At 31.7% G+C, this 26,874-nt stretch overlaps 4 protein-coding genes across 4 annotated transcripts; all 4 read right to left on the bottom strand.

The window, feature by feature from the left end:
• Window positions 1-308: 308 nt before the first annotated feature.
• LOC146997506 (uncharacterized) lies at window positions 309-3,153 on the bottom strand. Its single transcript, XM_085814326.1, has 2 exons — window positions 3,067-3,153; window positions 309-722 (listed from the first exon to the last, which is right to left on the bottom strand). The coding sequence occupies exons 1-2, from the start codon at window positions 3,151-3,153 to the stop codon at window positions 309-311; spliced, it is 501 nt and encodes a 166-aa protein (XP_085670452.1).
• A 3,018-nt stretch (window positions 3,154-6,171) lies between these two features.
• LOC146997505 (uncharacterized) lies at window positions 6,172-9,018 on the bottom strand. Its single transcript, XM_085814325.1, has 2 exons — window positions 8,932-9,018; window positions 6,172-6,585 (listed from the first exon to the last, which is right to left on the bottom strand). Exons 1-2 carry the CDS (start codon window positions 9,016-9,018, stop codon window positions 6,172-6,174), a joined length of 501 nt encoding a protein of 166 aa, XP_085670451.1.
• Window positions 9,019-12,034: 3,016 nt separating this feature from the next.
• Window positions 12,035-20,881, bottom strand: LOC146997504 (uncharacterized). The gene is made up of 2 exons (XM_085814324.1): window positions 20,683-20,881; window positions 12,035-12,448 (listed from the first exon to the last, which is right to left on the bottom strand). Exons 1-2 carry the CDS (start codon window positions 20,866-20,868, stop codon window positions 12,035-12,037), a joined length of 600 nt encoding a protein of 199 aa, XP_085670450.1. The 5' UTR covers window positions 20,869-20,881.
• Window positions 20,882-23,787: 2,906 nt separating this feature from the next.
• On the bottom strand, window positions 23,788-26,673 carry LOC118193900 (uncharacterized). The gene is made up of 2 exons (XM_035365062.2): window positions 26,587-26,673; window positions 23,788-24,201 (listed from the first exon to the last, which is right to left on the bottom strand). Exons 1-2 carry the CDS (start codon window positions 26,671-26,673, stop codon window positions 23,788-23,790), a joined length of 501 nt encoding a protein of 166 aa, XP_035220953.2.
• Window positions 26,674-26,874: the final 201 nt, after the last annotated feature.

The raw sequence follows: 26,874 nt of genomic DNA, 5'->3' as shown, positions 1-26,874 counted from the left end.
GCGCGGAATAAATTTGTGAACAGTCTTTCTCCCACGGGTCACTTGATATGGAGAATTTGCAAAAGTGCTTAGAAAAGGTGAAAATAATATTCGACCCATGATTTTTCATGAATAACAAACTAATCCATAGCCCGGACCAAATTGCTAATGTATTTGCAGACAGTTACGAGGAGCAGTTCAATAGTAACAACTTTCCCATCCATAATGATATTAATGTTTATAATCCTATTACGGACTTCAATAATAATAATTGTTCTGCTAATCTTTAGAATATGGCAACAGCCGGATAACAATATATGAATCGCGCGTTATTCGCGGCTTGCAGCGGAAGCTGAAGTTTGCAACCATTTCAACCTTCCGCTCTTGTAGTATATTTTATATTTTGTGTCTGTGAGGAGTTGAGGGTCACGGATTAGACTTAGTTCGGAACCAACAAAGGAACCGAACTGTGTAAATGTATTTGGAGTAGTGTTTTTTGATTTTAATATTGTAGAAATTTCTTCCAGTGTTGTTGTGGCTGCTGTGTAAATGTGATCGTGTTTCTGTTTTTTGTTTGAAGTTGTAGTGTTTGATGTGTGTCTTTTTAGCTGTGGTAGTGTTTGTGTATGACATAGTTCTCTCTGTGTCTCTTCAGTGTCTTCAAAATCGTTCATGTCAAACATCTCCTCAGAATGACTGGTAACTTCTGCACTTCTTTCTTGTGTACTAGTATCATTAAAATCCTGAAAATTAAAATAACACTTTAATTTTTACTGTTACAGCTATCATTCATTCATATATAACAAATCATAATTAACAAGCTATGGGAAAACATGCAGAAATAAATATTTATAAGGATAATGAATATATTTCCTAAGCTTGATTTTTCAAGAGATATCAAAGTTGAATAGTCAAATATCTTGAATAAGAATACGAAAAAACCTCGTAATTCTGCTGTCTAAGTTGTAGCGTATTTGGTATCAATAAAAACATGCAATACATATATTTAAAAGAAAATATATAAAAAGTTAATGCTTATGTTTAAGTATGTTAAAAGTAACAAAATATTGACTAACGTATGTCTGATTTAGCTGTGAATATAAGTTTATCATTGAAAATGGTGTATATATATATATATATATAGAAACTGAGAAGAAAGCAAAGCTAATAATTACTACAGTAAAAAGAAATAATTTGAGTGTTTTTAAAAGAACAGTATCTGTGCATGTACATCCCATATTTTTATAACTTTTCAATGTGAAGCGGAGTTGGACTTCATTTACTTGTAAAAACTTGAACAATATGAGTAAGATTTTGATAGTAATAATTACTTAAAATGCAATAAGAATTCATGTTTCTCTATTAATATTTTAAAATTAGAGGTAGTCACATATTATCTCAACCACCTTAATAAAAATTGCCATACTCTGCACATAAAAATTTCACCGGCAACCTTGTTCATAAAAATCCTTCAGTCAAGCAATGTTTCAATTGTTTATTTTTGTTGTATTTGGAATTCTAATGATTTTGACAGACATCGTAATTTTTTTGGGGGGAGTTGGGAACCTTTAACTTACTTTTAAAATATCACTTGTGGAATCTGCCAGCAATGGAAGAAACTGCAGTAAAAATTCTGCAGAATATAGTATTTTGTCACAAAACTGTTAACGCAAACAGCGATAAGATGTGTTTGGTAAACAGTTGATGTGCAGTACAAGTTTATGCAATTTATTGGTTTTTTAAGTGAAAACAGATCACTGTGTACATCGAGAAAAGAATAACGCTAAAAGTTAGAGAAGTATTTTGCAAATTCATAGGTGTTTTATTTTTTAGTACTTAACATATTAGCGTAATCACCTCAAGTTTGGCAAATTTTTATAAATGAAAAAGAATGAGGGTAATGTTGCTTGACTGAAGGAATGTTTATGAGCATGGTTGCCTAAAGTATTGTTATGCTCATGGTCGACAGATTTTAGCACATTCTGGAAATTTAAAAGAGCTTGTACTAAAGTGCTTGTGATAACATGTAAGAACCTATTTTTTAATGTATGATATAATTTTTACTTAATAATTAAAATTCATGTTAAGATTTTTCGGCTTTTTTCGGTAGGTCGATAATACTTTGCTGACTTACTATCAGATATTTGGGAATGGTTTTTTTTTTAAAAAAAAAGTCATAAAAACCACTAACTTGTACCAGTAAGTAATTTTTACCTTTACATTTATAAAGACCACCAAATATGTGACAAGGTGGTTGTGTTAATACATGAGTACCAAAATAGACTTACGAAGAGAAATTTAAGTACCTTAACTCTCATTTCAAAATAAATTACATATGCTTTTCTGGATGTTAGACTAATTGATCAAGACAATGCAATTCAAGGACTATCTGCCTATAGAGAGGGATGCTTCATAGAAGAATTTTTAGGGAAAAATGGCTCGTATCCATGTTCTGCATAGGAAAAAACAAAAACCAACCTTACAGTCAGCTTATTTGCTGGCATTCGAACACTGGTCAAATTACCAGTTATTTAGCAGTTTTACTGCTCAGCTATTTTGGAAATTATCAATAGAATATCATTCATTGGAAAAAAGATTAGGTCTTCATATAAATTCAAAATATAACTTCTACTAACTGTGACACTTCTGATTTTAGAAATTAAGCCCTGGTCCTATCCACTTTTACCTATACTTTAATGGGTATTGCACCTATACTTTAATGGGAAATGGGATTATTTTTAAGTAAATGAGCTTAAGAATAGTCTTTAAATATAAAGATTTCACTTAAGAAATTAAATAGCACACATAGTTGTAAAAGGATAAATAAAATAATACTTTTGTACTGAAGTTATATAGAAATTGCTGTGAGTGTGAACTTTTGCAGATGACCCATCTGCTGCATGAGCTTGAAGATTTGGCTAATATAATTTACACAGCTAAGTATGTATAACAATATTATTTTATTTATCACAAAAACTGTTAAAAGTTTTGCCTATATTAAAAACAATTCTATAAATTTTCAAATAGTAAAGGGAAATTATTTACTTTATAAGAAAAATTATATAAATTTAAAAAGTAATCACTTACCAAAGAAGTCACAGTATTCCTTAAGGACAGGACATCACTTAAAAATTGTAACGATGTGTAAAACTGCCATGCCGATTTGTACTGCATGGCAGTGCTTGCACCAGATGTATAATTTTTTTTCTCTTTATGTTTCTCCTTTGTAAATTGAGTACGCAGGTTACTCCATTTTTTTTTTTAAATTTCATTTTCTGGAACGCATATTTGTGTGCTTAAGTCCTGAAATGTTAAAATAACCATGCTTCAGAAAAAGTAAATAACTACTGTGCTTTAAATGATAATCTTTACTATTAAATAAATAGACAATAATGTTATGAAAACCGCAACAATATGAGTAAAAAGTACTAATACAGAATAAAGATTACTATAGTAGAAAGGAATAGTGTAATTTCAATACAAAAATTTCAAATAAGAAATATAAATATGCAAAATCTTAAAATAGCATATCATACTGAATATTAAAAAATACTATCGGTATAGTTTAATAACTAATACAGTTCTGAAAACTGTAATCATATTGCTATATCAGTTAATCAGCTAATAAAATTGAGCAATATTGTATTAAATTGAGCTGTAATTTGTTTAACCAACATAAAATAATTTTCATCACGAATAAAAAAATATTTGATGATAAAGTAACGGGAAGATAACTTACCAAAATAAGGGAATCCTTTAACTTTTTATTTTTATAATTTATGTTATTTGTGTCCCACAACACAGCATGGTCTCTATAAAAATCAATCAATTCAAAAATTTGATTTTCGCTCCAACGAAAAAGCGCCATGTTTCCAAAATGAGAGAGAAAAGCACGTGATCTCTGGAAGCAATCTAATTGGCTAGAGTCGCCGATTTTATCGTCGGCTAGTGAGCGGTGAACACTAGCTCTGAAATCGTCGCAGAGAACATGACAGATTTTTAGCGCATGCGCACATCCTGAAAATTGTTCCTCTGCGAGAAAGTCGGCCGATAAAATCGGTACGTGTAGACGGGCCTTTAGGATAATGTAAAGGTAGACTGTAATAAAGAGAACTATACGGCGTTGATTTCGTTCTGTAAGCGATGTATAATAATAATCCTAAGTTACGAAATAAATTATATTAGTAAATTAAATGAAAATCAAATTAAAGTTCATTTGTTTAGGATAATGAATTTAGCTTCAAGGACACAAATAGATACAAATTTGCATTAGACATGTATTTTATATGCCATAAAGATATCAATGTAAAACAGTGAGTAATTTCTCAAATTAAAAGTATGAGCGAATTCCAGTTTTAGAAAATCTTCATTTAAAATAATTATTTTTTCTCCCTGTGATTTGCAAATACTACTTTTATTCGGTAAATTATGAGAAATGTTTTGTTTAAATAATAGTTTTCTGTCTTCTTTTCCACCATAGCTGTTGTGAGTGAAGATAAATAGCTTGTAATTAGCCGTGACCCCGAACTAGCACCCACGTACGTATACGTATGTGGGGGTCCACAGGACGTATCATTTCTAACGCTTTTACCTTACATACAGTAATTAGCTTCTCAGGGAAGACTATTTACTCAAAATGACACTACACGCTTCCTATCTAGAGTCACAATGCAATTCAGACAGAAATCTATGGTAAGTATGGAACTAGGGGTCTAGTCTGGACACCAGTGGATATCGGAAAACAAGTCGGGATTCTCTTCCTACTCGACAGCAGACGGGAGAGCGAGTCTCACCCTTTGAAATTCCGTCGACGGAGAATGAAGTGGAAATTCCGCGCGGAAGTCACGTTTATTGCATAGCAACCAGTCTCTCTGATCTCTTCATTGTTCGAGACTCTGCATTGCATCTAGGAGAATATGGCTTGTTCCGACCAACGACTTCCATATAACAGTATGTATCTCGTAGGTTCCGATGGGCCCAAACCGTTTCATGTATTTGTATTTCTGCCACATCGAACGTATACAATCTTAAGGACGAATCCGCTTCTCGCTAATAATATCCTTCCTATTTTAACCCATCTGCGTGTTTTTTCTTGCAAATATTTAATTATTTAATCAATCATTATTCCTACTTTATTGTTTAAAATTATTTAATCCATTGTTATTTTGAATATTTAAGCTTTGAATTATTTTAAATTGAGCTCCTCGTTATTTTTAATTGATTCCATTATTTATTTTACTAGCAATACTTAAATTTTAAAATACTTGTGTAAAAACCGCTACTTGTCGCATCGGAGACTGACACTTTACCAAATGTCGTACTTTTCTCCTTTTAATTCGGTTATTTGACATTTTCAATCATATCACTAGACAATCACAAAATTAATCTGGATTAATCGATTGCGCATGCGCCAGCCTGTTCCGATTGCCAAAACCAATTTACGTCTTTGTTCTTCTGCCACGGCTAACGTATACAATTTTAAGGAGCAATCCGCTTTTCGCTTATAATATGCTTCCTTTTTTAACTCATCAGCATGTTTGTTTCTTGCCGACAAAAGTCTTTCACCTATACATTTGCTGCTTTGACAGTTGCAATCATTGGGACAGTTCGGCTTCTTCTCCTTTAAATAATAGCATCAATAATGCAATTAATCTGCATAATAGCATAATAATTTATATAAACAAGAGCATCCGCGTTATAATGAATAGCTGCCAATGCGCAAAGACAGATCTCACTCTCCCGCATTACATCAGAATAAAACTCAGAGACAAAAACAGGCGTAGGAATGTCGCTCAACAAACACAACATCCGTGAGGTAGAAGAAGGTTAAACCATAGCAATAGTACCTTGAGCTCAGTGTACCATGACGGAGTAACGAGACGAAGCGCGGAATAAATTTGTGAACAGTCTTTCTCCCACGGGTCACTTGATATGGAGAATTTGCAAAAGTGCTTAGAAAAGGTGAAAATAATATTCGACCCATGATTTTTCATGAATAACAAACTAATCCATAGCCCGGACCAAATTGCTAATGTATTTGCAGACAGTTACGAGGAGCAGTTCAATAGTAACAACTTTCCCATCCATAATGATATTAATGTTTATAATCCTATTACGGACTTCAATAATAATAATTGTTCTGCTAATCTTTAGAATATGGCAACAGCCGGATAACAATATATGAATCGCGCGTTATTCGCGGCTTGCAGCGGAAGCTGAAGTTTGCAACCATTTCAACCTTCCGCTCTTGTAGTATATTTTATATTTTGTGTCTGTGAGGAGTTGAGGGTCACGGATTAGACTTAGTTCGGAACCAACAAAGGAACCGAACTGTGTAAATGTATTTGGAGTAGTGTTTTTTGATTTTAATATTGTAGAAATTTCTTCCAGTGTTGTTGTGGCTGCTGTGTAAATGTGATCGTGTTTCTGTTTTTTGTTTGAAGTTGTAGTGTTTGATGTGTGTCTTTTTAGCTGTGGTAGTGTTTGTGTATGACATAGTTCTCTCTGTGTCTCTTCAGTGTCTTCAAAATCGTTCATGTCAAACATCTCCTCAGAATGACTGGTAACTTCTGCACTTCTTTCTTGTGTACTAGTATCATTAAAATCCTGAAAATTAAAATAACACTTTAATTTTTACTGTTACAGCTATCATTCATTCATATATAACAAATCATAATTAACAAGCTATGGGAAAACATGCAGAAATAAATATTTATAAGGATAATGAATATATTTCCTAAGCTTGATTTTTCAAGAGATATCAAAGTTGAATAGTCAAATATCTTGAATAAGAATACGAAAAAACCTCGTAATTCTGCTGTCTAAGTTGTAGCGTATTTGGTATCAATAAAAACATGCAATACATATATTTAAAAGAAAATATATAAAAAGTTAATGCTTATGTTTAAGTATGTTAAAAGTAACAAAATATTGACTAACGTATGTCTGATTTAGCTGTGAATATAAGTTTATCAATGAAAATGGTGTATATATATATATATATATAGAAACTGAGAAGAAAGCAAAGCTAATAATTACTACAGTAAAAAGAAATAATTTGAGTGTTTTTAAAAGAACAGTATCTGTGCATGTACATCCCATATTTTTATAACTTTTCAATGTGAAGCGGAGTTGGACTTCATTTACTTGTAAAAACTTGAACAATATGAGTAAGATTTTGATAGTAATAATTACTTAAAATGCAATAAGAATTCATGTTTCTCTATTAATATTTTAAAATTAGAGGTAGTCACATATTATCTCAACCACCTTAATAAAAATTGCCATACTCTGCACATAAAAATTTCACCGGCAACCTTGTTCATAAAAATCCTTCAGTCAAGCAATGTTTCAATTGTTTATTTTTGTTGTATTTGGAATTCTAATGATTTTGACAGACATCGTAATTTTTTTGGGGGGAGTTGGGAACCTTTAACTTACTTTTAAAATATCACTTGTGGAATCTGCCAGCAATGGAAGAAACTGCAGTAAAAATTCTGCAGAATATAGTATTTTGTCACAAAACTGTTAACGCAAACAGCGATGAGATGTGTTTGGTAAACAGTTGATGTGCAGTACAAGTTTATGCAATTTATTGGTTTTTTAAGTGAAAACAGATCACTGTGTACATGGAGAAAAGAATAACGCTAAAAGTTAGAGAAGTATTTTGCAAATTCATAAGTGTTTTATTTTTTAGTACTTAACATATTAGCGTAATCACCTCAAGTTTGGCAAATTTTTATAAATGAAAAAGAATGAGGGTAATGTTGCTTGACTGAAGGAATGTTTATGAGCATGGTTGCCTAAAGTATTGTCATGCTCATGGTCGACAGATTTTAGCACATTCTGGAAATTTAAAAGAGCTTGTACTAAAGTGCTTGTGATAACATGTAAGATCCTATTTTTTAATGTATGATATAATTTTTACTTAATAATTAAAATTCATGTTAAGATTTTTCGGCTTTTTTCGGTAGGTCGATAATACTTTGCTGACTTACTATCAGATATTTGGGAATGGTATTTTTAAAAAAAAAAAAAAGTCATAAAAACCACTAACTTGTACCAGTAAGTAATTTTTACCTTTACATTTATAAAGACCACCAAATATGTGACAAGCTGGTTGTGTTAATACATGAGTACCAAAATAGACTTACGAAGAGAAATTTAAGTACCTTAACTCTCATTTCAAAATAAATTACATATGCTTTTCTGGATGTTAGACTAATTGATCAAGACAATGCAATTCAAGGACTATCTGCCTATAGAGAGGGATGCTTCATAGAAGAATTTTTAGGGAAAAATGGCTCGTATCCATGTTCTGCATAGGAAAAAACAAAAACCAACCTTACAGTCAGCTTACTTGCTGGCATTCGAACACTGGTCAAATTACCAGTTATTTAGCAGTTTTACTGCTCAGCTATTTTGGAAATTATCAATAGAATATCATTCATTGGAAAAAAGATTAGGTCTTCATATAAATTCAAAATATAACTTCTACTAACTGTGACACTTCTGATTTTAGAAATTAAGCCCTGGTCCTATCCACTTTTACCTATACTTTAATGGGTATTGCACCTATACTTTAATGGGAAATGGGATTATTTTTAAGTAAATGAGCTTAAGAATAGTCTTTAAATATAAAGATTTCACTTAAGAAATTAAATAGCACACATAGTTGTAAAAGGATAAATAAAATAATACTTTTGTACTGAAGTTATATAGAAATTGCTGTGAGTGTGAACTTTTACAGATGACCCATCTGCTGCATGAGCTTGAAGATTTGGCTAATATAATTTACACAGCTAAGTATGTATAACAATATTATTTTATTTATCACAAAAACTGTTAAAAGTTTTGCCTATATTAAAAACAATTCTATAAATTTTCAAATAGTAAAGGGAAATTATTTACTTTATAAGAAAAATTATATAAATTTAAAAAGTAATCACTTACCAAAGAAGTCACAGTATTCCTTAAGGACAGGACATCACTTAAAAATTGTAACGATGTGTAAAACTGCCATGCCGATTTGTACTGCATGGCAGTGCTTGCACCAGATGTATAATTTTTTTTCTCTTTATGTTTCTCCTTTGTAAATTGAGTACGCAGGTTACTCCATTTTTTTTTTAAATTTCATTTTCTGGAACGCATATTTGTGTGCTTAAGTCCTGAAATGTTAAAATAACCATGCTTCAGAAAAAGTAAATAACTACTGTGCTTTAAATGATAATCTTAACTATTAAATAAATAGACAATAATGTTATGAAAACCGCAACAATATGAGTAAAAAGTACTAATACAGAATAAAGATTACTATAGTAGAAAGGAATAGTGTAATTTCAATACAAAAATTTCAAATAAGAAATATAAATATGCAAAATCTTAAAATAGCATATCATACTGAATATTAAAAAATACTATCGGTATAGTTTAATAACTAATACAGTTCTGAAAACTGTAATCATATTGCTATATCAGTTAATCAGCTAATAAAATTGAGCAATATTGTATTAAATTGAGCTGTAATTTGTTTAACCAACATAAAATAATTTTCATCACGAATAAAAAAATATTTGATGATAAAGTAACGGGAAGATAACTTACCAAAATAAGGGAATCCTTTAACTTTTTATTTTTATAATTTATGTTATTTGTGTCCCACAACACAGCATGGTCTCTATAAAAATCAATCAATTCAAAAATTTGATTTTCGCTCCAACGAAAAAGCGCCATGTTTCCAAAATGAGAGAGAAAAGCACGTGATCTCTGGAAGCAATCTAATTGGCTAGAGTCGCCGATTTTATCGTCGGCTAGTGAGCGGTGAACACTAGCTCTGAAATCGTCGCAGAGAACATGACAGATTTTTAGCGCATGCGCACATCCTGAAAATTGTTCCTCTGCGAGAAAGTCGGCCGATAAAATCGGTACGTGTAGACGGGCCTTTAGGATAATGTAAAGGTAGACTGTAATAAAGAGAACTATACGGCGTTGATTTCGTTCTGTAAGCGATGTATAATAATAATCCTAAGTTACGAAATAAATTATATTAGTAAATTAAATGAAAATCAAATTAAAGTTCATTTGTTTAGGATAATGAATTTAGCTTCAAGGACACAAATAGATACAAATTTGCATTAGACATGTATTTTATATGCCATAAAGATATCAATGTAAAACAGTGAGTAATTTCTCAAATTAAAAGTATGAGCGAATTCCAGTTTTAGAAAATCTTCATTTAAAATAATTATTTTTTCTCCCTGTGATTTGCAAATACTACTTTTATTCGGTAAATTATGAGAAATGTTTTGTTTAAATAATAGTTTTCTGTCTTCTTTTCCACCATAGCTGTTGTGAGTGAAGATAAATAGCTTGTAATTAGCCGTGACCTCGAACTAGCACCCACGTACGTATACGTATGTGGGGGTCCACAGGACGTATCATTTCTAACGCTTTTACCTTACATACAGTAATTAGCTTCTCAGGGAAGACTATTTACTCAAAATGACACTACACGCTTCCTATCTAGAGTCACAATGCAATTCAGACAGAAATCTATGGTAAGTATGGAACTAGGGGTCTAGTCTGGACACCAGTGGATATCGGAAAACAAGTCGGGATTCTCTTCCTACTCGACAGCAGACGGGAGAGCGAGTCTCACCCTTTGAAATTCCGTCGACGGAGAATGAAGTGGAAATTCCGCGCGGAAGTCACGTTTATTGCATAGCAACCAGTCTCTCTGATCTCTTCATTGTTCGAGACTCTGCATTGCATCTAGGAGAATATGGCTTGTTCCGACCAACGACTCCATATAACAGTATGTATCTCGTAGGTTCCGATGGGCCCAAACCGTTTCATGTATTTGTATTTCTGCCACATCGAACGTATACAATCTTAAGGACGAATCCGCTTCTCGCTAATAATATCCTTCCTATTTTAACCCATCTGCGTGTTTTTTCTTGCAAATATTTAATTATTTAATCAATCATTATTCCTACTTTATTGTTTAAAATTATTTAATCCATTGTTATTTTGAATATTTAAGCTTTGAATTATTTTAAATTGAGCTCCTCGTTATTTTTAATTGATTCCATTATTTATTTTACTAGCAATACTTAAATTTTAAAATACTTGTGTAAAAACCGCTACTTGTCGCATCGGAGACTGACACTTTACCAAATGTCGTACTTTTCTCCTTTTAATTCGGTTATTTGACATTTTCAATCATATCACTAGACAATCACAAAATTAATCTGGATTAATCGATTGCGCATGCGCCAGCCTGTTCCGATTGCCAAAACCAATTTACGTCTTTGTTCTTCTGCCACGGCTAACGTATACAATTTTAAGGAGCAATCCGCTTTTCGCTTATAATATGCTTCCTTTTTTAACTCATCAGCATGTTTGTTTCTTGCCGACAAAAGTCTTTCACCTATACATTTGCTGCTTTGACAGTTGCAATCATTGGGACAGTTCGGCTTCTTCTCCTTTAAATAATAGCATCAATAATGCAATTAATCTGCATAATAGCATAATAATTTATATAAACAAGAGCATCCGCGTTATAATGAATAGCTGCCAATTCGCAAAGACAGATCTCACTCTCCCGCATTACATCAGAATAAAACTCAGAGACAAAAACAGGCGTAGGAATGTCGCTCAACAAACACAAGATCCGTGAGGTAGAAGAAGGTTAAACCATAGCAATAGTACCTTGACCTCAGTGTACCATGACGGAGTAACGAGACGAAGCACGGAATAAATTTGTGAACAGTCTTTCTCCCACGGGTCACTTGATATGGAGAATTTGCAAAAGTGCTTAGAAAAGGTGAAAATAATATTCGACCCATGATTTTTCATGAATAACAAACTAATCCATAGCCCGGACCAAATTGCTAATGTATTTGCAGACAGTTACGAGGAGCAGTTCAATAGTAACAACTTTCCCATCCATAATGATATTAATGTTTATAATCCTATTACGGACTTCAATAATAATAATTGTTCTGCTAATCTTTAGAATATGGCAACAGCCGGATAACAATATATGAATCGCGCGTTATTCGCGGCTTGCAGCGGAAGCTGAAGTTTGCAACCATTTCAACCTTCCGCTCTTGTAGTATATTTTATATTTTGTGTCTGTGAGGAGTTGAGGGTCACGGATTAGACTTAGTTCGAAACCAACAAAGGAACCGAACTGTGTAAATGTATTTGGAGTAGTGTTTTTTGATTTTAATATTGTAGAAATTTCTTCCAGTGTTGTTGTGGCTGCTGTGTAAATGTGATCGTGTTTCTGTTTTTTGTTTGAAGTTGTAGTGTTTGATGTGTGTCTTTTTAGCTGTGGTAGTGTTTGTGTATGACATAGTTCTCTCTGTGTCTCTTCAGTGTCTTCAAAATCGTTCATGTCAAACATCTCCTCAGAATGACTGGTAACTTCTGCACTTCTTTCTTGTGTACTAGTATCATTAAAATCCTGAAAATTAAAATAACACTTTAATTTTTACTATTACAGCTATCATTCATTCATATATAACAAATCATAATTAACAAGCTATGGGAAAACATGCAGAAATAAATATTTATAAGGATAATGAATATATTTCCTAAGCTTGATTTTTCAAGAGATATCAAAGTTGAATAGTCAAATATCTTGAATAAGAATACGAAAAAACCTCGTAATTCTGCTGTCTAAGTTGTAGCGTATTTGGTATCAATAAAAACATGCAATACATATATTTAAAAGAAAATATATAAAAAGTTAATGCTTATGTTTAAGTATGTTAAAAGTAACAAAATATTGACTAACTTATGTCTGATTTAGCTGTGAATATAAGTTTATCATTGAAAATGGTGTATATATATATATATATATAGAAACTGAGAAGAAAGCAAAGCTAATAATTACTACAGTAAAAAGAAATAATTTGAGTGTTTTTAAAAGAACAGTATCTGTGCATGTACATCCCATATTTTTATAACTTTTCAATGTGAAGCGGAGTTGGACTTCATTTACTTGTAAAAACTTGAACAATATGAGTAAGATTTTGATAGTAATAATTACTTAAAATGCAATAAGAATTCATGTTTCTCTATTAATATTTTATAAATTAGAGGTAGTCACATATTATCTCAACCACCTTAATAAAAATTGCCATACTCTGCACATAAAAATTTCACCGGCAACCTTGTTCATAAAAATCCTTCAGTCAAGCAATGTTTCAATTGTTTATTTTTGTTGTATTTGGAATTATAATGATTTTGACAGACATCGTAATTTTTTTTGGGGGAGTTGGGAACCTTTAACTTACTTTTAAAATATCACTTGTGGAATCTGCCAGCAATGGAAGAAACTGCAGTAAAAATTCTGCAGAAGATAGTATTTTGTCACAAAAGTGTTAACGCAAACAGCGATGAGATGTGTTTGGTAAACAGTTGATGTGCAGTACAAGTTTATGCAATTTATTGGTTTTTTAAGTGAAAACAGATCACTGTGTACATGGAGAAAAGAATAACGCTAAAAGTTAGAGAAGTATTTTGCAAATTCATAAGTGTTTTATTTTTTAGTACTTAACATATTAGCGTAATCACCTCAAGTTTGGCAAATTTTGATAAATGAAAAAGAATGAGGGTAATGTTGCTTGACTGAAGGAATGTTTATGAGCATGGTTGCCTAAAGTATTGTTATGCTCATGGTCGACAGATTTTAGCACATTCTGGAAATTTAAAAGAGCTTGTACTAAAGTGCTTGTGATAACATGTAAGATCCTATTTTTTAATGTATGATATAATTTTTACTTAATAATTAAAATTCATGTTAAGATTTTTCGGCTTTTTTCGGTAGGTCGATAATACTTTGCTGACTTACTATCAGATATTTGGGAATGGTATTTTTTTAAAAAAAAAAAGTCATAAAAACCACTAACTTGTACCAGTAAGTAATTTTTACCTTTACATTTATAAAGACCACCAAATATGTGACAAGGTGGTTGTGTTAATACATGAGTACCAAAATAGACTTACGAAGAGAAATTTAAGTACCTTAACTCTCATTTCAAAATAAATTACATATGCTTTTCTGGATGTTAGACTAATTGATTAAGACAATGCAATTCAAGGACTATCTGCCTATAGAGAGGGATGCTTCATAGAAGAATTTTTAGGGAAAAATGGCTCGTATCCATGTTCTGCATAGGAAAAAACAAAAACCAACCTTACAGTCAGCTTATTTGCTGGCATTCGAACACTGGTCAAATTACCAGTTATTTAGCAGTTTTACTGCTCAGCTATTTTGGAAATTATCAATAGAATATCATTCATTGGAAAAAAGATTAGGTCTTCATATAAATTCAAAATATAACTTCTACTAACTGTGACACTTCTGATTTTAGAAATTAAGCCCTGGTCCTATCCACTTTTACCTATACTTTAATGGGTATTGCACCTATACTTTAATGGGAAATGGGATTATTTTTAAGTAAATGAGCTTAAGAATAGTCTTTAAATATAAAGATTTCACTTAAGAAATTAAATAGCACACATAGTTGTAAAAGGATAAATAAAATAATACTTTTGTACTGAAGTTATATAGAAATTGCTGTGAGTGTGAACTTTTGCAGATGACCCATCTGCTGCATGAGCTTGAAGATTTGGCTAATATAATTTACACAGCTAAGTATGTATAACAATATTATTTTATTTATCACAAAAACTGTTAAAAGTTTTGCCTATATTAAAAACAATTCTATAAATTTTCAAATACTAAAGGGAAATTATTTACTTTATAAGAAAAATTATATAAATTTAAAAAGTAATCACTTACCAAAGAAGTCACAGTATTTCTTAAGGACAGGACATCACTTAAAAATTGTAACGATGTGTAAAACTGCCATGCCGATTTGTACTGCATGGCAGTGCTTGCACCAGATGTATAATTTTTTTTCTCTTTATGTTTCTCCTTTGTAAATTGAGTACGCAGGTTACTCCATTTTTTTTTTTAAATTTCATTTTCTGGAACGCATATTTGTGTGCTTAAGTCCTGAAATGTTAAAATAACCATGCTTCAGAAAAAGTAAATAACTACTGTGCTTTAAATGATAATCTTTACTATTAAATAAATAGACAATAATGTTATGAAAACCGCAACAATATGAGTAAAAAGTACTAATACAGAATAAAGATTACTATAGTAGAAAGGAATAGTGTAATTTCAATACAAAAATTTCAAATAAGAAATATAAATATGCAAAATCTTAAAATAGCATATCATACTGAATATTAAAAAATACTATCGGTATAGTTTAATAACTAATACAGTTCTGAAAACTGTAATCATATTGCTATATCAGTTAATCAGCTAATAAAATTGAGCAATATTGTATTAAATTGAGCTGTAATTTGTTTAACCAACATAAAATAATTTTCATCACGAATAAAAAAATATTTGATGATAAAGTAACGGGAAGATAACTTACCAAAATAAGGGAATCCTTTAACTTTTTATTTTTATAATTTATGTTATTTGTGTCCCACAACACAGCATGGTCTCTATAAAAATCAATCAATTCAAAAATTTGATTTTCGCTCCAACGAAAAAGCGCCATGTTTCCAAAATGAGAGAGAAAAGCACGTGATCTCTGGAAGCAATCTAATTGGCTAGAGTCGCCGATTTTATCGTCGGCTAGTGAGCGGTGAACACTAGCTCTGAAATCGTCGCAGAGAACATGACAGATTTTTAGCGCATGCGCACATCCTGAAAATTGTTCCTCTGCGAGAAAGTCGGCCGATAAAATCGATACGTGTAGACGGGCCTTTAGGATAATGTAAAGGTAGACTGTAATAAAGAGAACTATACGGCGTTGATTTCGTTCTGTAAGCGATGTATAATAATAATCCTAAGTTACGAAATAAATTATATTAGTAAATTAAATGAAAATCAAATTAAAGTTCATTTGTTTAGGATAATGAATTTAGCTTCAAGGACACAAATAGATACAAATTTGCATTAGACATGTATTTTATATGCCATAAAGATATCAATGTAAAACAGTGAGTAATTTCTCAAATTAAAAGTATGAGCGAATTCCAGTTTTAGAAAATCTTCATTTAAAATAATTATTTTTTCTCCCTGTGATTTGCAAATACTACTTTTATTCGGTAAATTATGAGAAATGTTTTGTTTAAATAATAGTTTTCTGTCTTCTTTTCCACCATAGCTGTTGTGAGTGAAGATAAATAGCTTGTAATTAGCCGTGACCCCGAACTAGCACCCACGTACGTATACGTATGTGGGGGTCCACAGGACGTATCATTTCTAACGCTTTTACCTTACATACAGTAATTAGCTTCTCAGGGAAGACTATTTACTCAAAATGACACTACACGCTTCCTATCTAGAGTCACAATGCAATTCAGACAGAAATCTATGGTAAGTATGGAACTAGGGGTCTAGTCTGGACACCAGTGGATATCGGAAAACAAGTCGGGATTCTCTTCCTACTCGACAGCAGACGGGAGAGCGAGTCTCACCCTTTGAAATTCCGTCGACGGAGAATGAAGTGGAAATTCCGCGCGGAAGTCACGTTTATTGCATAGCAACCAGTCTCTCTGATCTCTTCATTGTTCGAGACTCTGCATTGCATCTAGGAGAATATGGCTTGTTCCGACCAACGACTCCATATAACAGTATGTATCTCGTAGGTTCCGATGGGCCCAAACCGTTTCATGTATTTGTATTTCTGCCACATCGAACGTATACAATCTTAAGGACGAATCCGCTTCTCGCTAATAATATCCTTCCTATTTTAACCCATCTGCGTGTTTTTTCTTGCAAATATTTAATTATTTAATCAATCATTATTCCTACTTTATTGTTTAAAATTATTTAATCCATTGTTATTTTGAATATTTAAGCTTTGAATTATTTTAAATTGAGCTCCTCGTTATTTTTAATTGATTCCATTATTTATTTTACTAGCAATACTTAAATTTTAAAATACTTGTGTAAAAACCGCTACTTGTCGCATCGGAGACTGACACTTTACCAAATGTCGTACTTTTCTCCTTTTAATTCGGTTATTTGACATTTTCAATCATATCACTAGACAATCACAAAATTAATCTGGATTAATCGATTGCGCATGCGCCAGCCTGTTCCGATTGCCAAAACCAATTTACGTCTTTGTTCTTCTGCCACGGCTAACGTATACAATTTTAAGGAGCAATCCGCTTTTCGCTTATAATATGCTTCCTTTTTTAACTCATCAGCATGTTTGTTTCTTGCCGACAAAAGTCTTTCACCTATACATTTGCTGCTTTGACAGTTGCAATCATTGGGACAGTTCGGCTTCTTCTCCTTTAAATAATAGCATCAATAATGCAATTAATCTGCATAATAGCATAATAATTTATATAAACAAGAGCATCCGCGTTATAATGAATAGCTGCCAATTCGCAAAGACAGATCTCACTCTCCCGCATTACATCAGAATAAAACTCAGAGACAAAAACAGGCGTAGGAATGTCGCTCAACAAACACAAGATCCGTGAGGTAGAAGAAGGTTAAACCATAGCAATAGTACCTTGACCTCAGTGTACCATGACGGAGTAACGAGACGAAGCACGGAATAAATTTGTGAACAGTCTTTCTCCCACGGGTCACTTGATATGGAGAATTTGCAAAAGTGCTTAGAAAAGGTGAAAATAATATTCGACCCATGATTTTTCATGAATAACAAACTAATCCATAGCCCGGACCAAATTGCTAATGTATTTGCAGACAGTTACGAGGAGCAGTTCAATAGTAACAACTTTCCCATCCATAATGATATTAATGTTTATAATCCTATTACGGACTTCAATAATAATAATTGTTCTGCTAATCTTTAGAATATGGCAACAGCCGGATAACAATATATGAATCGCGCGTTATTCGCGGCTTGCAGCGGAAGCTGAAGTTTGCAACCATTTCAACCTTCCGCTCTTGTAGTATATTTTATATTTTGTGTCTGTGAGGAGTTGAGGGTCACGGATTAGACTTAGTTCGAAACCAACAAAGGAACCGAACTGTGTAAATGTATTTGGAGTAGTGTTTTTTGATTTTAATATTGTAGAAATTTCTTCCAGTGTTGTTGTGGCTGCTGTGTAAATGTGATCGTGTTTCTGTTTTTTGTTTGAAGTTGTAGTGTTTGATGTGTGTCTTTTTAGCTGTGGTAGTGTTTGTGTATGACATAGTTCTCTCTGTGTCTCTTCAGTGTCTTCAAAATCGTTCATGTCAAACATCTCCTCAGAATGACTGGTAACTTCTGCACTTATTTCTTGTGTACTAGTATCATTAAAATCCTGAAAATTAAAATAACACTTTAATTTTTACTATTACAGCTATCATTCATTCATATATAACAAATCATAATTAACAAGCTATGGGAAAACATGCAGAAATAAATATTTATAAGGATAATGAATATATTTCCTAAGCTTGATTTTTCAAGAGATATCAAAGTTGAATAGTCAAATATCTTGAATAAGAATACGAAAAAACCTCGTAATTCTGCTGTCTAAGTTGTAGCGTATTTGGTATCAATAAAAACATGCAATACATATATTTAAAAGAAAATATATAAAAAGTTAATGCTTATGTTTAAGTATGTTAAAAGTAACAAAATATTGACTAACTTATGTCTGATTTAGCTGTGAATATAAGTTTATCATTGAAAATGGTGTATATATATATATATATATAATTTACAAATATATATATATATATATAAACTGAGAAGAAAGCAAAGCTAATAATTACTACAGTAAAAAGAAATAATTTGAGTGTTTTTAAAAGAACAGTATCTGTGCATGTACATCCCATATTTTTATAACTTTTCAATGTGAAGCGGAGTTGGACTTCATTTACTTGTAAAAACTTGAACAATATGAGTAAGATTTTGATAGTAATAATTACTTAAAATGCAATAAGAATTCATGTTTCTCTATTAATATTTTAAAATTAGAGGTAGTCACATATTATCTCAACCACCTTAATAAAAATTGCCATACTCTGCACATAAAAATTTCACCGGCAACCTTGTTCATAAAAATCCTTCAGTCAAGCAATGTTTCAATTGTTTATTTTTGTTGTATTTGGAATTCTAATGATTTTGACAGACATCGTAATTTTTTTGGGGGGAGTTGGGAACCTTTAACTTACTTTTAAAATATCACTTGTGGAATCTGCCAGCAATGGAAGAAACTGCAGTAAAAATTCTGCAGAATATAGTATTTTGTCACAAAACTGTTAACGCAAACAGCGATGAGATGTGTTTGGTAAACAGTTGATGTGCAGTACAAGTTTATGCAATTTATTGGTTTTTTAAGTGAAAACAGATCACTGTGTACATGGAGAAAAGAATAACGCTAAAAGTTAGAGAAGTATTTTGCAAATTCATAAGTGTTTTATTTTTTAGTACTTAACATATTAGCGTAATCACCTCAAGTTTGGCAAATTTTTATAAATGAAAAAGGATGAGGGTAATGTTGCTTGACTGAAGGAATGTTTATGAGCATGGTTGCCTAAAGTATTGTTATGCTCATGGTCGACAGATTTTAGCACATTCTGGAAATTTAAAAGAGCTTGTACTAAAGTGCTTGTGATAACATGTAAGATCCTATTTTTTAATGTATGATATAATTTTTACTTAATAATTAAAATTCATGTTAAGATTTTTCGGCTTTTTTCGGTAGGTCGATAATACTTTGCTGACTTACTATCAGATATTTGGGAATGGTATTTTTTTAAAAAAAAAAAGTCATAAAAACCACTAACTTGTACCAGTAAGTAATTTTTACCTTTACATTTATAAAGACCACCAAATATGTGACAAGGTGGTTGTGTTAATACATGAGTACCAAAATAGACTTACGAAGAGAAATTTAAGTACCTTAACTCTCATTTCAAAATAAATTACATATGCTTTTCTGGATGTTAGACTAATTGATTAAGACAATGCAATTCAAGGACTATCTGCCTATAGAGAGGGATGCTTCATAGAAGAATTTTTAGGGAAAAATGGCTCGTATCCATGTTCTGCATAGGAAAAAACAAAAACCAACCTTACAGTCAGCTTATTTGCTGGCATTCGAACACTGGTCAAATTACCAGTTATTTAGCAGTTTTACTGCTCAGCTATTTTGGAAATTATCAATAGAATATCATTCATTGGAAAAAAGATTAGGTCTTCATATAAATTCAAAATATAACTTCTACTAACTGTGACACTTCTGATTTTAGAAATTAAGCCCTGGTCCTATCCACTTTTACCTATACTTTAATGGGTATTGCACCTATACTTTAATGGGAAATGGGATTATTTTTAAGTAAATGAGCTTAAGAATAGTCTTTAAATATAAAGATTTCACTTAAGAAATTAAATAGCACACATAGTTGTAAAAGGATAAATAAAATAATACTTTTGTACTGAAGTTATATAGAAATTGCTGTGAGTGTGAACTTTTGCAGATGACCCATCTGCTGCATGAGCTTGAAGATTTGGCTAATATAATTTACACAGCTAAGTATGTATAACAATATTATTTTATTTATCACAAAAACTGTTAAAAGTTTTGCCTATATTAAAAACAATTCTATAAATTTTCAAATAGTAAAGGGAAATTATTTACTTTATAAGAAAAATTATATAAATTTAAAAAGTAATCACTTACCAAAGAAGTCACAGTATTCCTTAAGGACAGGACATCACTTAAAAATTGTAACGATGTGTAAAACTGCCATGCCGATTTGTACTGCATGGCAGTGCTTGCACCAGATGTATAATTTTTTTTTCTCTTTATGTTTCTCCTTTGTAAATTGAGTACGCAGGTTACTCCATTTTTTTTTTTAAATTTCATTTTCTGGAACGCATATTTGTGTGCTTAAGTCCTGAAATGTTAAAATAACCATGCTTCAGAAAAAGTAAATAACTACTGTGCTTTAAATGATAATCTTTACTATTAAATAAATAGACAATAATGTTATGAAAACCGCAACAATATGAGTAAAAAGTACTAATACAGAATAAAGATTACTATAGTAGAAAGGAATAGTGTAATTTCAATACAAAAATTTCAAATAAGAAATATAAATATGCAAAATCTTAAAATAGCATATCATACTGAATATTAAAAAATACTATCGGTATAGTTTAATAACTAATACAGTTCTGAAAACTGTAATCATATTGCTATATCAGTTAATCAGCTAATAAAATTGAGCAATATTGTATTAAATTGAGCTGTAATTTGTTTAACCAACATAAAATAATTTTCATCACGAATAAAAAAATATTTGATGATAAAGTAACGGGAAGATAACTTACCAAAATAAGGGAATCCTTTAACTTTTTATTTTTATAATTTATGTTATTTGTGTCCCACAACACAGCATGGTCTCTATAAAAATCAATCAATTCAAAAATTTGATTTTCGCTCCAACGAAAAAGCGCCATGTTTCCAAATGAGAGAGAAAAGCACGTGATCTCTGGAAGCAATCTAATTGGCTAGAGTCGCCGATTTTATCGTCGGCTAGTGAGCGGTGAACACTAGCTCTGAAATCGTCGCAGAGAACATGACAGATTTTTAGCGCATGCGCACATCCTGAAAATTGTTCCTCTGCGAGAAAGTCGGCCGATAAAATCGGTACTTGTAGACGGGCCTTTAGGATAATGTAAAGGTAGACTGTAATAAAGAGAACTATACGGCGTTGATTTCGTTCTGTAAGCGATGTATAATAATAATCCTAAGTTACGAAATAAATTATATTAGTAAATTAAATGAAAATCAAATTAAAGTTCATTTGTTTAGGATAATGAATTTAGCTTCAAGGACACAAATAGATACAAATTTCCATTAGACATGTATTTTATATGCCATAAAGATATCAATGTAAAACAGTGAGTAATTTCTCAAATTAAAAGTATGAGCGAATTCCAGTTTTAGAAAATCTTCATTTAAAATAATAATTTTTTTCTCCCTGTGATTTGCAAATACTACTTTTATTCGGTAAATTATGAGAAATGTTTTGTTTAAATAATAGTTTTCTGTCTTCTTTTCCACCATAGCTGTTGTGAGTGAAGATAAATAGCTTGTAATTAGCCGTGACCCCGAACTAGCACCCACGTACGTATACGTATGTGGGGGTCCACAGGACGTATCATTTCTAACGCTTTTACCTTACATACAGTAATTAGCTTCTCAGGGAAGACTATTTACTCAAAATGACACTACACGCTTCCTATCTAGAGTCACAATGCAATTCAGACAGAAATCTATGGTAAGTATGGAACTAGGGGTCTAGTCTGGACACCAGTGGATATCGGAAAACAAGTCGAGATTCTCTTCCTACTCGACAGCAGACGGGAGTGCGAGTCTCACCCTTTGAAATTCCGTCGACGGAGAATGAAGTGGAAATTCCGCGCGGAAGTCACGTTTATTGCATAGCAACCAGTCTCTCTGATCTCTTCATTGTTCGAGACTCTGCATTGCATCTAGGAGAATATGGCTTGTTCCGACCAACGACTCCATATAACAGTATGTATCTCGTAGGTTCCGATGGGCCCAAACCGTTTCATGTATTTGTATTTCTGCCACATCGAACGTATACAATCTTAAGGACGAATCCGCTTCTCGCTAATAATATCCTTCCTATTTTAACCCATCTGCGTGTTTTTTCTTGCAAATATTTAATTATTTAATCAATCATTATTCCTACTTTATTGTTTAAAATTATTTAATCCATTGTTATTTTGAATATTTAAGCTTTGAATTATTTTAAATTGAGCTCCTCGTTATTTTTAATTGATTCCATTATTTATTTTACTAGCAATACTTAAATTTTAAAATACTTGTGTAAAAACCGCTACTTGTCGCATCGGAGACTGACACTTTACCAAATGTCGTACTTTTCTCCTTTTAATTCGGTTATTTGACATTTTCAATCATATCACTAGACAATCACAAAATTAATCTGGATTAATCGATTGCGCATGCGCCAGCCTGTTCCGATTGCCAAAACCAATTTACGTCTTTGTTCTTCTGCCACGGCTAACGTATACAATTTTAAGGAGCAATCCGCTTTTCGCTTATAATATGCTTCCTTTTTTAACTCATCAGCATGTTTGTTTCTTGCCGACAAAAGTCTTTCACCTATACATTTGCTGCTTTGACAGTTGCAATCATTGGGACAGTTCGGCTTCTTCTCCTTTAAATAATAGCATCAATAATGCAATTAATCTGCATAATAGCATAATAATTTATATAAACAAGAGCATCCGCGTTATAATGAATAGCTGCCAATTCGCAAAGACAGATCTCACTCTCCCGCATTACATCAGAATAAAACTCAGAGACAAAAACAGGCGTAGGAATGTCGCTCAACAAACACAAGATCCGTGAGGTAGAAGAAGGTTAAACCATAGCAATAGTACCTTGACCTCAGTGTACCATGACGGAGTAACGAGACGAAGCGCGGAATAAATTTGTGAACAGTCTTTCTCCCACGGGTCACTTGATATGGAGAATTTGCAAAAGTGCTTAGAAAAGGTGAAAATAATATTCGACCCATGATTTTTCATGAATAACAAACTAATCCATAGCCCGGACCAAATTGCTAATGTATTTGCAGACAGTTACGAGGAGCAGTTCAATAGTAACAACTTTCCCATCCATAATGATATTAATGTTTATAATCCTATTACGGACTTCAATAATAATAATTGTTCTGCTAATCTTTAGAATATGGCAACAGCCGGATAACAATATATGAATCGCGCGTTATTCGCGGCTTGCAGCGGAAGCTGAAGTTTGCAACCATTTCAACCTTCCGCTCTTGTAGTATATTTTATATTTTGTGTCTGTGAGGAGTTGAGGGTCACGGATTAGACTTAGTTCGGAACCAACAAAGGAACCGAACTGTGTAAATGTATTTGGAGTAGTGTTTTTTGATTTTAATATTGTAGAAATTTCTTCCAGTGTTGTTGTGGCTGCTGTGTAAATGTGATCGTGTTTCTGTTTTTTGTTTGAAGTTGTAGTGTTTGATGTGTGTCTTTTTAGCTGTGGTAGTGTTTGTGTATGACATAGTTCTCTCTGTGTCTCTTCAGTGTCTTCAAAATCGTTCATGTCAAACATCTCCTCAGAATGACTGGTAACTTCTGCACTTCTTTCTTGTGTACTAGTATCATTAAAATCCTGAAAATTAAAATAACACTTTAATTTTTACTATTACAGCTATCATTCATTCATATATAACAAATCATAATTAACAAGCTATGGGAAAACATGCAGAAATAAATATTTATAAGGATAATGAATATATTTCCTAAGCTTGATTTTTCAAGAGATATCAAAGTTGAATAGTCAAATATCTTGAATAAGAATACGAAAAAACCTCGTAATTCTGCTGTCTAAGTTGTAGCGTATTTGGTATCAATAAAAACATGCAATACATATATTTAAAAGAAAATATATAAAAAGTTAATGCTTATGTTTAAGTATGTTAAAAGTAACAAAATATTGACTAACTTATGTCTGATTTAGCTGTGAATATAAGTTTATCATTGAAAATGGTGTATATATATATATATATATATATATATATATAATTTACAAATATATATATATATATATAAACTGAGAAGAAAGCAAAGCTAATAATTACTACAGTAAAAAGAAATAATTTGAGTGTTTTTAAAAGAACAGTATCTGGGCATGTACATCCCATATTTTTATAACTTTTCAATGTGAAGCGGAGTTGGACTTCATTTACTTGTAAAAACTTGAACAATATGAGTAAGATTTTGATAGTAATAATTACTTAAAATGCAATAAGAATTCATGTTTCTCTATTAATATTTTAAAATTAGAGGTAGTCACATATTATCTCAACCACCTTAATAAAAATTGCCATACTCTGCACATAAAAATTTCACCGGCAACCTTGTTCATAAAAATCCTTCAGTCAAGCAATGTTTCAATTGTTTATTTTTGTTGTATTTGGAATTCTAATGATTTTGACAGACATCGTAATTTTTTTGGGGGGAGTTGGGAACCTTTAACTTACTTTTAAAATATCACTTGTGGAATCTGCCAGCAATGGAAGAAACTGCAGTAAAAATTCTGCAGAATATAGTATTTTGTCACAAAACTGTTAACGCAAACAGCGATGAGATGTGTTTGGTAAACAGTTGATGTGCAGTACAAGTTTATGCAATTTATTGGTTTTTTAAGTGAAAACAGATCACTGTGTACATGGAGAAAAGAATAACGCTAAAAGTTAGAGAAGTATTTTGCAAATTCATAAGTGTTTTATTTTTTAGTACTTAACATATTAGCGTAATCACCTCAAGTTTGGCAAATTTTTATAAATGAAAAAGAATGAGGGTAATGTTGCTTGACTGAAGGAATGTTTATGAGCATGGTTGCCTAAAGTATTGTTATGCTCATGGTCGACAGATTTTAGCACATTCTGGAAATTTAAAAGAGCTTGTACTAAAGTGCTTGTGATAACATGTAAGATCCTATTTTTTAATGTATGATATAATTTTTACTTAATAATTAAAATTCATGTTAAGATTTTTCGGCTTTTTTCGGTAGGTCGATAATACTTTGCTGACTTCCTATCAGATATTTGGGAATGGTATTTTTAAAAAAAAAAAAAAAAGTCATAAAAACCACTAACTTGTACCAGTAAGTAATTTTTACCTTTACATTTATAAAGACCACTAAATATGTGACAAGGTGGTTGTGTTAATACATGAGTACCAAAATAGAGTTACGAAGAGAAATTTAAGTACCTTAACTCTCATTTCAAAATAAATTACATATGCTTTTCTGGATGTTAGACTAATTGATTAAGACAATGCAATTCAAGGACTATCTGCCTATAGAGAGGGATGCTTCATAGAAGAATTTTTAGGGAAAAATGGCTCGTATCCATGTTCTGCATAGGAAAAAACAAAAACCAACCTTACAGTCAGCTTATTTGCTGGCATTCGAACACTGGTCAAATTACCAGTTATTTAGCAGTTTTACTGCTCAGCTATTTTGGAAATTATCAATAGAATATCATTCATTGGAAAAAAGATTAGGTCTTCATATAAATTCAAAATATAACTTCTACTAACTGTGACACTTCTGATTTTAGAAATTAAGCCCTGGTCCTATCCACTTTTACCTATACTTTAATGGGTATTGCACCTATACTTTAATGGGAAATGGGATTATTTTTAAGTAAATGAGCTTAAGAATAGTCTTTAAATATAAAGATTTCACTTAAGAAATTAAATAGCACACATAGTTGTAAAAGGATAAATAAAATAATACTTTTGTACTGAAGTTATATAGAAATTGCTGTGAGTGTGAACTTTTGCAGATGACCCATCTGCTGCATGAGCTTGAAGATTTGGCTAATATAATTTACACAGCTAAGTATGTATAACAATATTATTTTATTTATCACAAAAACTGTTAAAAGTTTTGCCTATATTAAAAACAATTCTATAAATTTTCAAATAGTAAAGGGAAATTATTTACTTTATAAGAAAAATTATATAAATTTAAAAAGTAATCACTTACCAAAGAAGTCACAGTATTCCTTAAGGACAGGACATCACTTAAAAATTGTAACGATGTGTAAAACTGCCATGCCGATTTGTACTGCATGGCAGTGCTTGCACCAGATGTATAATTTTTTTTTCTCTTTATGTTTCTCCTTTGTAAATTGAGTACGCAGGTTACTCCATTTTTTTTTTTTAAATTTCATTTTCTGGAACGCATATTTGTGTGCTTAAGTCCTGAAATGTTAAAATAACCATGCTTCAGAAAAAGTAAATAACTACTGTGCTTTAAATGATAATCTTTACT

Source organism: Stegodyphus dumicola, chromosome 4 (genome assembly GCF_044657685.1).
Source record: "Stegodyphus dumicola isolate Sdum_Otavi_A_Nest chromosome 4, ASM4465768v1".
Classification (NCBI taxonomy): domain Eukaryota; kingdom Metazoa; phylum Arthropoda; class Arachnida; order Araneae; family Eresidae; genus Stegodyphus; species Stegodyphus dumicola.
The sequence above is the reverse complement of the archived record's forward strand: the minus strand, read 5'-3'. Positions and strand labels throughout refer to the sequence as shown.

Excerpts from the sequence above, each read along its gene's own strand:
- LOC146997506 (XM_085814326.1), bottom strand. The coding sequence starts at position 3,153 with ATGCAGTACAAATCGGCATGGCAGTTTTACACATCGTTACAATTTTTA. Across the intron at positions 723-3,066 it reads GGAATACTGTGACTTCTTTG|GATTTTAATGATACTAGTAC; the intron begins GTAAGTGATTAC and ends TTTAATTTTCAG.
- LOC146997505 (XM_085814325.1), bottom strand. The coding sequence starts at position 9,018 with ATGCAGTACAAATCGGCATGGCAGTTTTACACATCGTTACAATTTTTA. Across the intron at positions 6,586-8,931 it reads GGAATACTGTGACTTCTTTG|GATTTTAATGATACTAGTAC; the intron begins GTAAGTGATTAC and ends TTTAATTTTCAG.
- LOC146997504 (XM_085814324.1), bottom strand. The coding sequence starts at position 20,868 with ATGAAATTTAAAAAAAAAAATGGAGTAACCTGCGTACTCAATTTACAA. Across the intron at positions 12,449-20,682 it reads GGAATACTGTGACTTCTTTG|GATTTTAATGATACTAGTAC; the intron begins GTAAGTGATTAC and ends TTTAATTTTCAG.
- LOC118193900 (XM_035365062.2), bottom strand. The coding sequence starts at position 26,673 with ATGCAGTACAAATCGGCATGGCAGTTTTACACATCGTTACAATTTTTA. Across the intron at positions 24,202-26,586 it reads GGAATACTGTGACTTCTTTG|GATTTTAATGATACTAGTAC; the intron begins GTAAGTGATTAC and ends TTTAATTTTCAG.